This window comes from Vanessa atalanta, chromosome 10, assembly GCF_905147765.1.
Source record: "Vanessa atalanta chromosome 10, ilVanAtal1.2, whole genome shotgun sequence".
Taxonomy (NCBI): Eukaryota; Metazoa; Arthropoda; class Insecta; order Lepidoptera; family Nymphalidae; genus Vanessa; species Vanessa atalanta.
Genome location: NC_061880.1, coordinates 7,772,813 through 7,790,355, shown reverse-complemented (window position 1 = coordinate 7,790,355; position 17,543 = coordinate 7,772,813). Strand labels below are relative to the sequence as shown.

Genomic DNA, 17,543 nt, shown 5'->3' with positions numbered 1-17,543 from the left:
GTTCTGAGGGAATATATTGAGAAAACATTTAATAAATTTACATTAAATAATTAGTGCTTGAAATTTGAATAATTTGTAACAACTATTTTAATTCCAAGCATTATTATTTATATATATAAAGTACCAACTGTACTTAAATATATAGTTATAAATAAGAATGTTTCCTAGATTTGTATTTGTATAATGGTACATATATAACTGTATGTGGTATGTATGTTGAAGTAGTGCATAGAAAGTTAAAATTTACGTTTTACGCTTATTTTTATTAGCAAGTGAAAATGTCACAAGTTATGAGATTATGCCAGTTTAGTATTGTGATGAACCATATTTGTTAAGTAATAAATAATAACATACACTTTTTTTTTCGATATCCCAACTCGAATCTAATTGGTGAATTTAATGTATTAACTTAGACGGCTTAACGAGTCCCGATATTGATATATAAGAATATAAATAACCCAAACGGCATTCACGTAGTACATACAATTTTACATGACAAGATTGGTATCATATGGTAAAATCTTAAATAAAGTTATTGATGGACGTTTTAAGTAAAAATGTATAACCTAAGAGCCTTGTGTATTTAAATTTACTATTTACGTTTTTTCGTCAAGAAACAATAATTTGAATCAGGTAACTCATATTATATGAAGTTTTGATAGCAACACTAGACCCTATTGGCAGACACCTTAACACAATGATTAATGTATAGGTAAAAATACGAGATGTTTTGTTACTTATAAATTAATTAAAAATGAATTCATAAAATAATGCATATATTATCAAATTTTGAAATATTTAAAACTATTGTTTCAATTTGATAATTATAACTATTATGAAGTATATTATTTAATAAAATTTTAATTAGCAGGACAATAATCTACAAAACTTTTCATTTACAATTATATCACACAAGCTTTTGTAATATTACTAAGTCATTATTGGTATATGGTAGTCCATGTGAATAAAACAACAAATTTAACGCATCAATTTTTATTTTTATTCTGCATACTAACATATACAACACATTTTGTATATCTCAAGCGCTTGACTTCAATCGTCACTTTAAACCTAAACTACTCTTACAATAAACAAGAAGACTTTGGCTTCCTTTCAATTAAAAACATTAAAATATTACTTCATCTAATTTGTCACCCTCTTTACAAAATACAAGCAAAATGCTATTTTAATGACTTGAAGAGAAATATAAAAGTATACTGTTGATCGGTCTCAAGTTTGTTTCTATTTTTTTTTTCTTAAAAATTGAATTTTTAAATAAAATTCATGTATTAATCAAAAATATGTAACACTAAAAACATGAAACAATTGAAATACCTTTAATTTCCCTGACATGTCATTAATTCAAATCATAAAATTACAAATCAAACATTTCAATCCTGCATACTCCATGCAACCACCGAGTATCACATCCTTAAATAAATAAGAGAAGAATGAAAAGTAGCTTGAATGTAAAAATAACAAAACTACACCTAGAATTTTGACTGCTACTGTTGAAAATTGTTATTTTTCAAATATAAATCAATGTTTCCAAGTTATGTAAAGTGATAATGGAACTCTTATAGAGATTCAAATTATTTATAGCCAGTCTATTAGTTACTATTCAGTGCCCATTAATATTTACAAATCGCTTAGCGTATTCGGGCAGGTTTCACTAGAAATACTTACTCTAACATTGAATAAACAAATCATATATCTATTACTCCCAGATAGATTATGACAAAAATCAAAGGCACCCATTCCCAAGTACATATATAATATTTTCGTAGACTAAGGCGTGTTTGCCCTGAATGTTATATACTTTTAATGTAATTGTAGATTTTTAAAGTTGTTTTACTTGTGCAGGAAATGAACAAAGTGTTTGTCATATATTATACAATTTGATATATTAAAATTAGGAATAATTTGAACTATGAGGAATTAGTTAGGGTGAGCTTAAAGTTAAAGACACTGGATGTACTTACAATCTGTACATTAATTCGTAAATAAGAATTAAGGAATCTTACTTCATTATTATTTTACATTTTTTACAAGTTATCTTTATACAAGTTAACATTATCTTAAAAGTAATAAAGCTTTTGGAGTTTAGCGAATGCCATTAATTTCATAACCACATAGAAATTACTAGAATAATATTGTAATAACTATAAAATGAAAAACGCAAAAATCAATTTAAAAATGAAACCTGTCAAAGTTAAACACAAAAATAGATAGAATTAATAATAAAAAGTTAATACAAAATGAAAGATTTTTACCATACATTGAGATCTGATAGATTAATCGAATCTTCTTATAATCTATTTATTTTCTTACATATATAATTATACAAATATTTTAAAGATATTTTTTTCTGTAGTCGTTGAACTGGTTGAGTGTTAGATAATTATGTCAGATTCGAATAAATAAAAATGCAGTGTCATTAATTTGCAATATAACATGAATTGTGAATGATAAAATTATATGTAATACTAGCTTTAAATGTAATATTTATATAGTCCTTTCCGAAACTATTTATACTATATAATAATAACAAATTGCTATGTTAAATACTGTAAATAAAATGACTTGGCTTGTATTGTTACATGTGATCCAAAACATTCTTTTATTTATTTATTTTGTAATATATTATATATATCTTTGACTAATAGAGTTACAGAATCGCAATTGTCATAATATTATTTGAATAGCAAAACATATATAAATGGTTTGGTCTTTTAAATCAGTATTATATTAAATAATATTGGAATTGGAAAGGACTAATATAAGATATTGTTTTGCATTGATATTCACAAAATATTATGCATGTATAAATTGTGTTACAACCCAAAAGTTAAGGATATATTTATCGTTTTGCAAATATACTTTTAATTTTATTATATTCAGGAATAATATGTGATTTTTACAAAAGAAATTTAAAAAAACGAAATATATTTGATGTCAATAGAAATGTATGGATGAATTACCAAAAAATTGCTGTGTTTCTAAACTATTTTAGAAATAGCCATTAAAGTTTAATAATTTTTAGTTTCCTAAAACTAATTTTATCATGACTTCTGCTGTGTCAGATGGCTTTAAGAGTAATAAACACAAATTCACCTGAGTGTACTTTTTCGTCTCTCTGACTTCTCTCTCCCAGGATTCCATTCTGCATCATCAGGATCATCACCATCAAATACTAAGGGTGATAATGGGGATAGTGTGCTCAATTCATCGCCTTCTTCATCTATTCTCGGCGGCGTCGGTTCAGGACTGCTAGGTCGATAGCCTTCCGGCATGTTGGATAACATCTCGATATACAGGACATCTGGCAACGGGAATTGTCTTGGAGAGTATGGTCTCACTGTCTGGAATAATATAGGTGTTAACATTGTGAGATATCTGTGTTATTTACAAGTTTATATCACATAAATAATATTTAACATGAGAACAGTTAAAACTATAATTGAACTAATACAAGCAAAATAATATAAGTAGGAAATAAATTAGGTTTAATTTTATGGTAGATGAATTTTTAAAGAACAGGTAAATTTTTGTTTAATTTAAAATTATTTTTTTAAAAATATAAGATTATAATAATGTCATTTATTTTTCATATTTACCATTAAATAAATATGTTTCCTTTATTCCTTCATTATTTACAATTCAATATGTTTTAAAAATTAGCCCAGTATATGTTATATGAATTGAATTTTATATGAACCTAATGCTGAGAAAAATAATGTTATATGCATAAAACTTGCCTCATGATGTTCTGTTGGAGATGACTGTCGTTGTAACGCGATCGTTTGCTGTATCGGTACAAGTGGTGGCGGCGGTAGTGGTTGTGGTGGTGATTGTTGGTACATCATCAGTGGTTGCGGTGGCGGTGAGAGCGGCTGCATCATCGGTGGTTGGTCGAGCTGATGCTGCTCGTGTGGGTCGTGCTCAGTGTCAGTGTCGGCGTGGTTACGACGCGAGCGCCGCTTGCGCAGGTATCGGTTTCGCTCGCGGCACTCTGCGCGAGTGTGTCGTGCTTGAACCGCAGCTTCCGAAATGTCTTCCTCCTGCGTAAAATAAGTATTCGTTTGTATAATATCCGGTTTTTTTTTAATGAGCCTGCAAATTTTTACTTAGTTATCTAGAATATTTTTGAGTAAAAAAATTATATCGCCCACTAGATAAGTTTTATATAATACTAACTACTCATAAGTCCTACCTCCGAGCTGAGCCGGGTGTATAATAAGTTTATATTGAAGGGATACATACAAACATTCATTTTTATTTATATAATATGGATAATCCAAGAATATAAGAATTAACAATATTCCAAACTTACTTCGCTCTCAAATGACATTCTGTTAAACTTCATTACACCATTATTTAGTGGTGTTTCCGGTATCTCCATTACTCGCCATCTGTAATGAAGTTAATACCGATAGTAGACTAATTTTGCCTTATATTATTAATAAGATAAAAATCAATTTTATAAATTATCAGAGATATTTTCGATTTTGAAGAAAGTGGTCGCAAACACTCACTTTGGCGTTATGATCTCCTTGTAGGTGAGTATCTCCGGTCGCGTGTTGGCGGCTACGCTCTGGGGTATGACAATGTTATCGATATCGAACGACTGTCGTCGCCACGTGCGCCACTCAGTGCTACTGCGACCGCGCCTATAGAACAATAACAATAGACTATCATCAAATCAGTCACCCGCCTGCCGGCTCTATCCTTCCTTGGGAATGTTCTTGACTGTGGTTTAGTACCCCCATAAGATGGAGGTGGTTTAAGGGGCTAGGATGCTCGATTTACACATGCATTTATAAAAAAATTCCATCTCATTAGATATCACTCATCTCTTACGACAGTCACAGGTTGTGGAGTGACTCAATTCTACTCTGCCCAAACGCATACTTTAACATAATTTTTTATTGTTATTATTTGTAGAAAGCCATAAAAAGCTATAAGACAACCTCAGTATGATAGCCTGGTAGTATTGTATGTTGTTTGTGCTTTTAATAAATAAAAATATTTAAGGATCATTGCTATAAAAAATGAAATTATCCAACATTCTATGTCCAGACAAAATAGTTTATAAAGTTTTCACTGACCTGTCTTGTCCGGATGTTGACGTCTCTTCATCCCTATCTCGTTCTTTTATTTTTCGCGATAAAGGTGGACGGCCTCTTTTCAATCCTGAAATAAATATAGAATATAATATGATGTTTTGCAGGTGCTGAAACTTAATTGCTCTTTTTTGTCGTGAAAATATACTACGCACGACATATTACTTGCCCAGCTACATTTTTTGTCATACATATCTTTAAATTCATGCCTACTTTTTAAATAATATTTGGATTCCTGAACTAAAGAACATGGAATTAACCTTTGGCTGCCTATTAAATTATATTAAAGCAAAATAACAAAACAGTAACATAGAAAGTACTCAATATTTATTTGTCATAATCATATTAGCTAATAATTCATTTATTTATCCTCGCATGACAACCCTACTAAAATAGGTATTCATGTTGTGCGTTCTATAGCTCTATCTCAGCAAGCTAAGCACTAGCGTGCAAGTAAAGTGATATCCTAGTAGCACTCACTGGTGGGGTGTCGACGGGGTGCGCGGGGCGCGGGCGGGGCGGGCGCGGCGCGGGGCGCGGCCACGTGCGCGCGCCACGCCTTGCCGCAGCGCGACCGGAACCACGAACGCGACGACAGCGCCGAGAGGTGCACCGATGGGGATATATCTGAAACCATATCCCAACATTATTTGCTTGTGTAGTTTATTAGAAGGATAAATAACGTTAATTTGTGTTAATCACTGACTACGATGGAGTATTTCTTTGTTCAAAAAAAAAGGTGAACTTGTTTAAAAATCAACGTTGCACATATATGCGCAATACATTTTAGGCTCCATTACCTACCAGGTATTTAACACACCACAGTTAATATTTTTAAAGACATAATCGACTATAGCATCAATATAAAAACGAGTCTAACGGTACCAGTCTTTACTCTATTTTGCGATAATTTCGTTGATTAAAATAATTTTAAATTCATTTGTATCAAAATTTAGTTTAAGAAAAGCACTGATTTGAAAAAAAGAAATTAATACTCCGTATTTGCACAATGAAGTCACATTGTCGCCGAAAAATGACTAGATGTGGAATCAGTTTTAAAACGTCATGTACAGAATTTGGGCGTCGTACCTTTGACATCGCTAAGCACGGGGTGGTAGGCGGGGTCGACGAGCGCGAGGCGACGGCGCGGCGGCAGTGTAGCGGCGGGCGGCGCGGGTTGCGTGGGCTCGGCGCGCCCCGTGCACACCGAGCAACTCTCCACGTTGCGGCGGCAGCTGCATCTGCAGTACACACGATATACGCGTTTAGAATTTGCTGCATTTGAACCATTTTCTACAAACTACACTCGGATTGTACATCTAGTAATTTTCTTATTAAACTGAATTAAATTATCGAATTATGAGGATACTCACTTGACGTCCGAAGGTTTAGCCGCTTTTGTTGTGGCTATGTGCAGATTGTGCATCTGCAGGAGCTTCCTCTTCTTGAACGTGTCCCTCCTCAGCGGTCGTACACGAGCGCACGAGCACTCATCGTCACCGGGAAGACTGCCCTCGTAGCCTACTGGCTCGCCTTCGAATTGCACGGAACCTTTAGCTTCGCGGACCTGAAATATTATTCAATAAATAGTAATATTTGATAAATAATGAGTAGTTCCAGCTACGAGTTCCTCTGACCAGTAACGCTTTTCACAAAAAAAAAATCACAGCCTTTAAGAGTTATATTTATTTTTGTTAGGAGAGGGGGTGTGTTTCAATTTATCATGTGATAGATATCGCACCTATATCAGAATGTTATATAAATCATTTTAATTTTTTCTTTTCATGGTATATTTACGGCTGAGGTCTTGTGATCATTTAATTAGGTTATATTTTGTTTGTCTTTTTTTTCCATAGTAAGTATTCCTTTTAAGTTGCATAAATAAAAAGTATGAACTCGAATAACCTCATTGAGGTGAATGAAATTTACCATAACATACGTCAGACGAATTTATGTCTCCACACAATAGCTGTTATATTACATGATATGATAAGCAATCTTCGCCAAACTGTCTTATCTTAATCCGATTGTTTGGACGCTAATGACACAAAAAATGTACTTCCAATTTATTATGGTATGTGATTTTTTTTTTAAATAAAACACTACCAATTGTAACATTTGTATGTTTATCCGTGAGGAATTAATACTTAATATATTTTTATACATATTCCGACAATCATTAATAGACGACGAAATTATTGTAATTTTAAAGTGATATCGAATATTAAAATTATTTCATCATTTAAGGTTCTATAAATATTTCAAATGAATTATAGCAATACTTTAATACCGAACTATACCGCTTCTATTAATTAAGTTGTTCGATAATATTGTATTAGTTATAGAGCCCGTATTACTGAGCTACTATTGTCGATTCAAAATTTGGTACACTAATAAAATTTAAACCCGCATGTACAAATGTACAAATTATTTATACTAAGTACTGTAACAATTGTACAGTATTTCCTAGGATTGGGATTAAATTATAAATAAAAAATATAATTGTTAAGCCATGAAATATCTAATTATATCGTTATTAAAACAAAACTATACATTCAAATAAAGATCGGTATTTTTTCGGTTTCATATTAACATTACCTATTTGAATTAAACACGTCATGCACAAATTCCAATCGCATAGGAATGGAACAAAATATTTAAGATTACAGACGACTGACCTAAATACGTAAACAAACGTATGATAAGATTAGATTACGTGTTACTTAATTTGCTTACGAACAGTTCCTATATTAATAAACGATTCATTTTCCTTATCACTGGTAATACTTTTACATGAGACTATTAATCAAAATATATCTGAAAACCGTACGGTTAGTAACCTTATATGCATCGCGGGATTTGTTTGCCGGCCAGAAATTAGTTACAGTAACTGCATAGTTATCGTTGTTAAGGGAGACTATTGCCGTCGATTGTGCAAATTGATCGGTTTATACATTTACTAAAATATCAAACATCGTTATAATATTTTAAATTCAAATTTACGAACCTCCAGGTGTGTTTAAATTCGAGCTAGCATACATACATTTCGCATATACTGTATATTATTGTATTTTTTTAATAATTTATTTATTTATAATGATGATGTATTGAATATCCTGCTTCGATAGCAGACCATGACCCAAACAACCAATAACTTGAATTGTATACAGCTTCTCGTATTACATTTACATGTACCATACCAAATTGTTACGTATATTTAGTCTCTATCAATCTATTATTAACAGAAACTTTTCTGCGTTTTTCTTTTAAACTGTATTTATTAATTACGACATTATCACAAAATAGAAAGACCGTAAATATGAGAATATATGTCAATTATAGACATTATAAACAATATTAAATAATGTAAGTCACGAGCGCGTCCTTGAAACGAAGCGGTTGAACATGTTGAATAAATGAAATAGGTCAAACAACGCTTGTTTTTATTATTAATTTTTCACAGCGCTAGCAATGTTACACAATCAACAAAGGTGAGTTTTAATTCATAATTTCTAGTGTTAACTCAAAAATAATATAATGTAATTGCTAACCAAAAAGATATAATTATTTTAATTTAACCAAATGCAATGATGACTTGCACCATTTAAGGAATTTCATTTTTAAATCGCTAATTTTGTATTGCACTAACCTTGACAAGTTGATGATGTACATTTTTACATATCAATCGACGAAATCATAAAAATGACCAAAACATGACACTTCCTACATGTACAATACAAGAGAAAGGATTAGTTGAAAAATACGATGGAACTAAAAATAATAATAAATTTCTGAATATCACGTGTTTTATGTAAACTGTAAATTGGGCTCTTATATTATGAGTGCAAAATGAAGATTAATTCACATAAAGTCGCATTTTAATCTACCTCGCATAATAACAACATTAACAAGTTATCTGTCTAGAGTCTAGACAGCACACAATAGTTAAACTATGACCATGAATCACATATGAATCATAGGTTAAGAAAATTGTCGATCCCTTGTAAAATAAACTCTTTTTCTTTTTTATATGGGTCTTGTGGTAAACGGCATTCTGTACAACCTAGGCTGTAAAATATAATTTATAAATATATTTCTTTAAATATTTTCCAAAAAAAAACGATAGAAATAAAGCCCCACCTTTTGAACGTTGATTGTAATATACCAGAAACATTTACGCAACTGTCAACAAAAACTATACAAAGTCTCGAATTGAAATATTATACCATTCTTTCGATTCAAAGCCGTAGGAACAATCCGAAAGAAACATGAATCCATAGAAACGCATACGGAACAAACGGAACAAAGAATGAAACCAAGTTCAGGAGTACTCTTTTAGTATATGGGCTGCTTGTTTTGACTTCGTACGAGTTAATCAAGGAATTACGGTATATTTTTAACCAATAAGGTATAAACTTTCAACAACCGATCTGTTCTTGCGTAATATACTACGCCCAGCGTATTTTTCACGCGTTTATTTAAATAACTCGATATAAATAATTCATAACCTATTGGTTCTAATATCAAAGAGTCACAGCAATAATTATCGACGTAATACTTTTAAAATTAATATTCTTTTTATTTTGAAAAGAATTTCAACTCTTTAACGATTATACTAACCTAGACTTTTTTTTTAAATGAAAGACGAAAGGTATATTTAATGTAGCTGACTTATGCTTATACATTTTGGACCGACAAAACTTATATAGAAAATGTTACTGTATTTGTTATAGAATTTGTTCAAATAAAAACAACATACATAACATTTACTTTCATCTTTACAATGATTTATCACAAGATTAAATTTTAAAAAGGTTTAGTATGCCCCGTATTAACGTATTAAGTAAACCATTTATTATATTTTCTTGTTCATAATATCTCTCGTGTCTATCTTTCGTTACACTGACTAACTCACTCATCATCAAGCCAGAACAGCATTACAAAGAATTCCTTCACAAGTTCAACAACAAATAAATGGGTGGATCTACCAAAATAGGCTAACACAATATGGCTTTAAAAATTATATTCAAACAAGAGTAAGAATCTAATTTTTATTTACTGTAAAGTCATGTTTGTTTTTTTTTTTTTGTATTACTGAGTTGTACTTCTCAACTTTGTAAAGGTAAAATACGTAGTGTCTCTTCCTATTAATTATTAATATTTTTATATTATTGCCCCCTTGAAGTTATCATATCCATACAGCCTTACTTAATGAGTGTCTATGTCACGACAGGAGTAAATGTGCTAAATTTCAAGTTGATAAGACTTTTAATTTCAAAGTTCTCGTGATGAGTCAGTCAGTGGTAATTCGCTTATGTATAAATATAAATAACATAGCACATAGGAACTTCCATAATGTTATCCTTAAAATCTACAAAAAAAAACAAAGAATTATTTAAATTACCAAGTGATTATATCAAATTAACTTCAGCATGTAATGTACATGCTCTGTTGAGTTTAACTTTGTTTATTGAATTTCTTAAACAATTGTTCTATGATATTTTATGAAGGTTACAATCATTTAAATCAACACCACAATTTAATGAATCTACTTTAATATCAGTTTATAAATATTTCTTCAAATATAATACATAATGTTATAATATAATACATAATATATATATTATATATATACATAATTTTATTTGAATTTTAATTCATACACACCAATGATATTGTAACTGTAACACTGATTAAAAGAGTGCCTATCTCTAAATTCAGAGTGACCAAATCTACTCATCACATAATGAAGTAAATCACTTTCTAGAGACTAATACAATCCTTATGCTTTTTACTTTAAAAATAATCTGAATCTAATGAATGAACCGGTCTCCATGAACATGAACATTTTAAGTCAATATTTAATATTTTGTCATTGCGCCTGCAAAAGTCGCCATGTGTTTTTTTCTTATTTTTAGAATGTTATACCGTTTTAATCGTTATTTCAATTTATGTAGCTTTCGATGTAACATTCACATAGCTAAATTTTAAAACTTTTAAATTATTGAAGTTATCACAAAACTGTTTTTAAAGTATGTGCGTATTGAAATAACGATTAAAATGGCATAACATTCTAAAAATAAGAAAAAAACACATAGCGACTTTTGCAGGCGCAATGACGATTTATGCTTTAAATATATTACATAGTTGGATATACATAGAAACATTAATTTATAAAAAACATTTAGTTATAGATGTGACTGTTACCTGTCTGTGCAAGTCATTGTGCTGGCGGATCTTGTACTCCAGCTCCTGCACCTGGACCTGCAGCCAGCACCAGCGCGACGCGATCGACGCGCGCGCCTTCTGCCACGACCACAGTGCTCGTTTCTCACTGAAATCATTATTGCATATAATTAAAATAAAACATACTTAATATAAAAAAACAGTAATGTCAAATTAATTATTTTCCATTTTAATAGTAACATTTTCCAAAAAAATCTTCAGAAAATACCATAATTATTATTCCCAAATAACTGATTTTAAAGAGCTTGTTGTATAAATATATTTATATACAACTTTTTTCAACCATTAATGAAACTTTTATTTGTTATTTCATTTCTGTTTCATGACACAATGAAAAAATTACAATAATAGAATTCCATTTCAGAAAAGATAAAAAATTATAACCATTTAAACTTACTTTAAATTCAAATATATATATAAATGTATAAATATAACAAATAATTTAGATTAACAAGCTAAATTTATTGACCATAATATTACAGATTCTGAATAGAACATGAAACTAAAATAGAATATAGGTCAGTATATTTTCAAGTGTTGTTAGTTTGGAAAGAAGATTGAGCTTATATTATTATAATTGGTATAATATTAACAGTTTGTGAATGACGTATTCAATGGATTTTTATTGGATATATGACTTGAATAATATAATAACTAACTATTTACCAAATAAATGTAATCTCATTAACACTAAAATATATAAATGAATAACCATTTGTACAGATAATTACGTGTATATCACATATGTGTGTGTGTTGATTATTTAAATAGATTCTTAGAAGTAGATTTAAATTGTCATCTTAAAAGTTATCATTACTATTAATTATATAACCATACATCAGCTCCAGATATAATATTAAACTAAATAATAAATTGTATTGTAAAAGAAATTGCATAAAAATTTGGTTGAATTAAAATGATACTCAATATTTATGGACATTGGAAATCTAATATACATATGATTAGTAGGAAATTAATATGAATCACAGCTATTAAAAATAAATAAAGAGGGACTAAAAATTTTAACATTCAAATAAGGCAATGAACTTTCATATTCTAAAACACTCCATGCTTTTAAATAATCAAGAAAAATCAATAAAAATTGCACAATAGTAAACTTTTTACATATACAAAACTATTTATTAAAAAAAAATATGTTAAAAAATTATTAAATAATTATTTTTATAAATAATCATATAATTTCTGTAATTCAATTTGTTTGGAGTGAACTGGTTCTAAAAAAAATACTAAAACCAATTTCTACCTTTTTATACACTTAAAAACATACCATTTAACCTAAATAAATCTTTAAAAAAAGCGAATTGAATACTAGTACACTGCTAATTTAAAAGAAACCTAATCTACAATAAAATAAAATTTTACTTACACAAATATTCATTATGATATGTAAGATTTTGGGTTAATTTTCAGAATCTTACCTTGATTAATTATTATTAGTGGTCTAATTGGTTCTAAACTAATTTAGTAAAATAAATATATGTAATCTTTTTATAAGCATAAAATAAAATAGTATATATTACATTGTATGGTCTAAAAAGCAACATTCTGTTAAACAATTTTCAATATTAAAAACTTTCTTTTTGTACAGTGTTTGTACTTCCTGTGAATATTTATTATACTATTTAGAAGTCAATAATGTAACTTACATAGGCATGTGCTGTTGATGGGGATTGTTGTATGTGACTGCTTCATCGTTACTCTCAGCTCCTGATGACGAAGCAGTAGCATCCGAGTCTAACTGATGTTTAACCACAGATAAATGAGAACGGAGTGCACCTGCAGAGTCCTCCAAGCCAGCTAGAGTACCGGAAGCTATTCCAATGGATGCTGATCGGGTAGCATCACCTTTGGATGTTCCCGCTCTATAGTATTTAGGGCCAACTACGGAACGGGAAGCTGCATTAGCCTGTAAGGCCGCAGTGGTCTCTATTCTTTTTAACAAAGCTTTGATTCCCATTGGTCTCCCTCCACCATCTTTGCGAGCACCACGAGCACTTTTTTCAAATGACTGAGCTGCTTCTTCTGATATTTTCTTACCAATTGCACGTGCTTGTAGTATCCTCAAACGTCGCAACAAAAATGCACAACGGCGTTCTAGGCGCGCTTGTAGTAGTCTAACCTTGTCCTCTGCAGCATCTCCTTCAGAATCAGCAGTATCAGCAAGATCAAATCCACTAAGAGGAAATATTACATCCGGATCACCAGTAGACAAAGTATCCCCTCCACTTTCCAATGTTTTAATTGCTTGGAGGAGGTCTGCTTGAACCAGATCACTATTACCCAGATCTACTAGGATCTGTTCCATTTCTTGTGAATCTTTAGCTAGGCTAGGTTGATTTTGGAGTCCCATGTCGTCTTCCTCCATGGGTATAGCGAGGTTGTCGACGGACGCGAGGGCCCGTCTTCGGTGGGTTAGCTTCTCGGTCTCGTTGGTCGCGTCGAAGTGGTTAAATTGGGGTGTCACAGAAAGCGCCGGGGCCATGACACGAGCGTCGCCCGCCGCGGACGCCGGCGCAAGACGCGTCAGGGCGGGCTTCCTACTTCACTCATTCCAACCTTATATAACGTTTCACTTATACACTCGTTCACAACATTAACACTGTTCTGCACTTCACTAAACTGCTATTAGCAGTCATTCTCCGGATCAATCACCAGCCGGCTCTTGAGAGATGAAAGGCGAAGACCAAAGGCGTACAGCGCGCTTCTGAAAACAACGGTTAACACTGATTATATGCCGGTTTTTGTTTATACAGAAGAAACATTGTTAACACTTATAGCTCATAAGTAATAAACATTCAAATGGCTGTCTACAAATCCACATTATTTGAAATTTAACCCACGTGATAACGAATAGAGTTCGCAAGCGGTCGAAGTAGCTTGTTTTCTGTACGATATGGAACAGGAAATGATACACTTCTCAAACACTTATTGGGGAATCATTGATACATTGTTTTCACATGGCACACACAACTAGTTCATAACGAATGAATAAAATAATGAAAACGAAAAAAAATTAATAGTAATGGCGGAGTAGGGCCTAAAAACACTATTCAAATGAGTATGAATTCAATTCTAGTGACGAAACGTAGCGTAGACCGCACCAAACGCCACAAGCACTGGACGACTTCTGAATGTTAAAAAGAGATAGCTACAATGTCCCTGAATTAGTACTTGCGCGGTAAAGTCAAATACGCAATAATTTATAAACATATTGAAACATAAAATGTTCAAAGCTAAATTAGCACTCAAATAAAATACATTTTAAATTAAAAAAAAGTAATAACATAAACATTTACGATATCTACCGATGCAAAAATATGAAAGTCTCGCAATTGATACCTTATAGCTTACCGCCACGCTTTATTCTAACAATAGAGTTTAGTAGGGAAAATCATGACGAAATAATTGAAAAAATGTGAAATCGCTTTTGGGTAAAGTAAAGTAAACGAAATGAAAAAATTATTTCTTTTTATATTATATACAATTATATTTCATTTTATTTTTATATATTATATTAGTGGAACTGTACCGAGAAGCAAATGAGCATTTACGAGTATTGGTAATATAATTACTTTGTTATTTAGTTAAGTTTAGGTTTATAATGATGTATAGATTTTTGTATACAGACAATTTTTTTATGAATATTCAATTTAATAAATATCGATAACTTTAATATCATAGAACGTAAACGAACAACATTTCTCCGTGAATGCACCGTGTGTCACATTTTACGCAATTATATATTTTAATTAATATTATCAATAAAAGTAAATAAAATTTGGGCTATTAATAATTATGTCAAAATTCTAAATTTTTTGTGACCTATTTTTAATATTTAACTAATTTAATTTTTCTAACTCATATAAGCTCTACTTGGTAGTGAATATATTGTACTTTTATTAGAGAAAATCAATAAATTATATAACTATAGTGTTTAAATACTTATTGTATAATTCATAAATAATTCAAAAATAACTATTCATGATATACAATACATATTGTATATTATAAATATCACTTTCAAGTAAATCAATTTAGCGAATATTATTTTCCAAAATGATTTATTTATTGCTCGTATCATAATATATATTTTTAAAATAAACTTTTGGAATAAGTTAATCATTTTCGATACCTTAACAATATAATAAGTCACAGCATTGTGATGCAAGAAGTAAAATTTACTTTTTATATGTACTTATATAAATTTAGTCTACGAGACAAACTTTATTTTTAGTATAATTTTACACATGGTAGGTTTATATTTAATTCAGAATAGTATTTACCCTGTCTTCATTATGTATTTATTTTATGCATTCTGTTTATAACAAATGTTAAAGATTTGTTTAAGGTACTAATGAATATTTACATGTTGATTTATAAATCTAATTAATGTAGTGGTATAAGTTATTTCAGTTCAAAATGTCGTCCTTAATTAATAACAGTTTCACTGTTATTAATTAATAAAACTTATTTAGTTAAGATTTCTTAAAAATAGAATGAAAATAAACTGTGAATATAAATATTCTTACCTTTAAAATGGTATTTGTTGAAGTTGCTTCATATTTTGGATAGTTCTTTTTCACTAAATAGACATCTATTGCTTCCATATTGCACTGCAAATGAAACCAATAATAGATAGAAATAAATGAAAGGAGAAAATGTTTCACAAATATCTTGAGCAATTTAAAATCTCTTAGATTGTGGTGGTGACAGATAACTGTCAGAAGTTAGCAAGCAAAATATGACTTGTGTCATAAAAAGTTAAGAATTTATAAGATTTTTTTAAGCAAATTATCATTTTTAATAATATATTATATACCTATTCTGAATACATAATACCAATGCTTCCAAGTTGTTAAATTGTAATTAACGACTTAACAGAGGATATCTGTCAAATTAAATCTAATTATGAAAATAAAATAGTGAAATCAACTAATAGATTACTTTTTATTTATGTACAATTCATTCAGCCCATTTGATGTACCCGAAACTATAGATATATAACCAAAATTGTATTCATCAGTAACATGATACTAACTTCATCAATCAAGAAAAAGATTTCTCAGTATAGTCTTTTTCGACTCATTATTTTTGTATTAAATTAATACAATAACAAAGATTTATTCGAGTACCTAATGTGGTTTTTTTGTCTCATAATAAATTGTCCACACTAAGCCCGCATAGAATCCTAGTGTGTAATAAAATCATTTTAATAGAATATGAATTGTTGTTACGAGTAACTAAAAGAAATGTAATTAAAAGAACATTTTTAGCTAATGAAATTTTGGCTTAGTTTTTATATTTCCATCATATAGACATGTTTTGCTAGGATATAGATATATTTATATTACTTATAACATTATTTTTTATAATCTCGTAGGAAATAAAAGTCCAAAGAATATTTTTGGTGTACTAAAATATTTCACAATATATATTTATAAATAAATGATAAATAATGAAAGAAAGTAATCATTTAACCTTAACTCCTTGGAGTATTTACAACCTTGTCTAACATAAATAATATAAATATTATTTTGAAATTAATCATAGCCTCAATCAACTTCGAAATTCCTATAAACATAAATTACTGAATTTGTATGTCTTAAATCTAATTTCAATTTTGCAATATTAGTATTAGGATGATGATAAGTAAATGACTCTACATTCTATTATAATTAAGGACAAATTTTAATTTCAAGTTAACATTCTTTACTTTGATTGATAAGGGATTTATATTTGATCTAGATACAAATCTACAGAAACAAGTTTTATATTTGATAATGTTTAAAATGATTTTTTGTTATATTTATTTTTTCAAGCAATTATGAATATTAATTTTTTACGAGTTGGTTTTTTATTATATATATTATATAAAGTATTCATTTAACTTCTACTGTATACCGTTGTATTGTTTTAATATATATTTTAACTTTATTATCATGAAAATAAAGATGTTGAACTTACCTTAATGAACACGCGAAGACAATATATAAATAAGAGTTATTATTAATTTGTCAATACTATTCTAAATTTGGCTATGTACATTCGATTACAAAATAGCTGATTTTTTTCTATACATTTCTATTAATGTCAATTGGAAAATAAGTTTAGTTTAAAACTATAACAATCAATTACATAAAAAATATATTTGAG

General features: G+C 29.7%; 1 protein-coding gene across 4 annotated transcripts; it reads right to left on the bottom strand.

Moving 5' to 3' along the window:
• Positions 1-988: 988 nt before the first annotated feature.
• Positions 989-17,468, bottom strand: LOC125066884 (KAT8 regulatory NSL complex subunit 1). 4 transcript variants are annotated; one of them, XM_047675193.1, is made up of 12 exons: positions 17,355-17,468; positions 15,920-16,003; positions 13,037-14,094; positions 11,331-11,457; positions 6,497-6,690; positions 6,213-6,364; positions 5,604-5,750; positions 5,109-5,193; positions 4,536-4,670; positions 4,334-4,412; positions 3,759-4,061; positions 989-3,362 (listed from the first exon to the last, which is right to left on the bottom strand). In XM_047675193.1, exons 3-12 carry the CDS (start codon positions 13,870-13,872, stop codon positions 3,111-3,113), a joined length of 2,310 nt encoding a protein of 769 aa, XP_047531149.1. In that variant the 5' UTR covers positions 13,873-14,094; positions 15,920-16,003; positions 17,355-17,468; the 3' UTR covers positions 989-3,110. The 4 variants fall into 4 exon arrangements, with proteins under 4 accessions (XP_047531149.1, XP_047531148.1, XP_047531150.1 ...); XM_047675192.1 differs by lacking the exons at positions 15,920-16,003; positions 17,355-17,468 and adding an exon at positions 14,231-14,507; XM_047675194.1 differs by lacking the exons at positions 15,920-16,003; positions 17,355-17,468 and adding an exon at positions 14,231-14,507 and having other exon boundaries at positions 13,037-14,091.
• Positions 17,469-17,543: the final 75 nt, after the last annotated feature.

What these genes read in the sequence shown, in the direction of transcription:
- LOC125066884 (XM_047675193.1), bottom strand. Translation starts at nt 13,872, where the DNA reads ATGGCCCCGGCGCTTTCTGTGACACCCCAATTTAACCACTTCGACGCG. An exon ending in ACCCCGTCGACACCCCACCA is followed by an intron (nt 5,194 to 5,603) that starts GTGAGTGCTACT and finishes TATTTATTTCAG; the next exon opens with GATTGAAAAGAGGCCGTCCA. An exon ending in CTCCAACAGAACATCATGAG is followed by an intron (nt 3,363 to 3,758) that starts GCAAGTTTTATG and finishes ATATTATTCCAG; the next exon opens with ACAGTGAGACCATACTCTCC.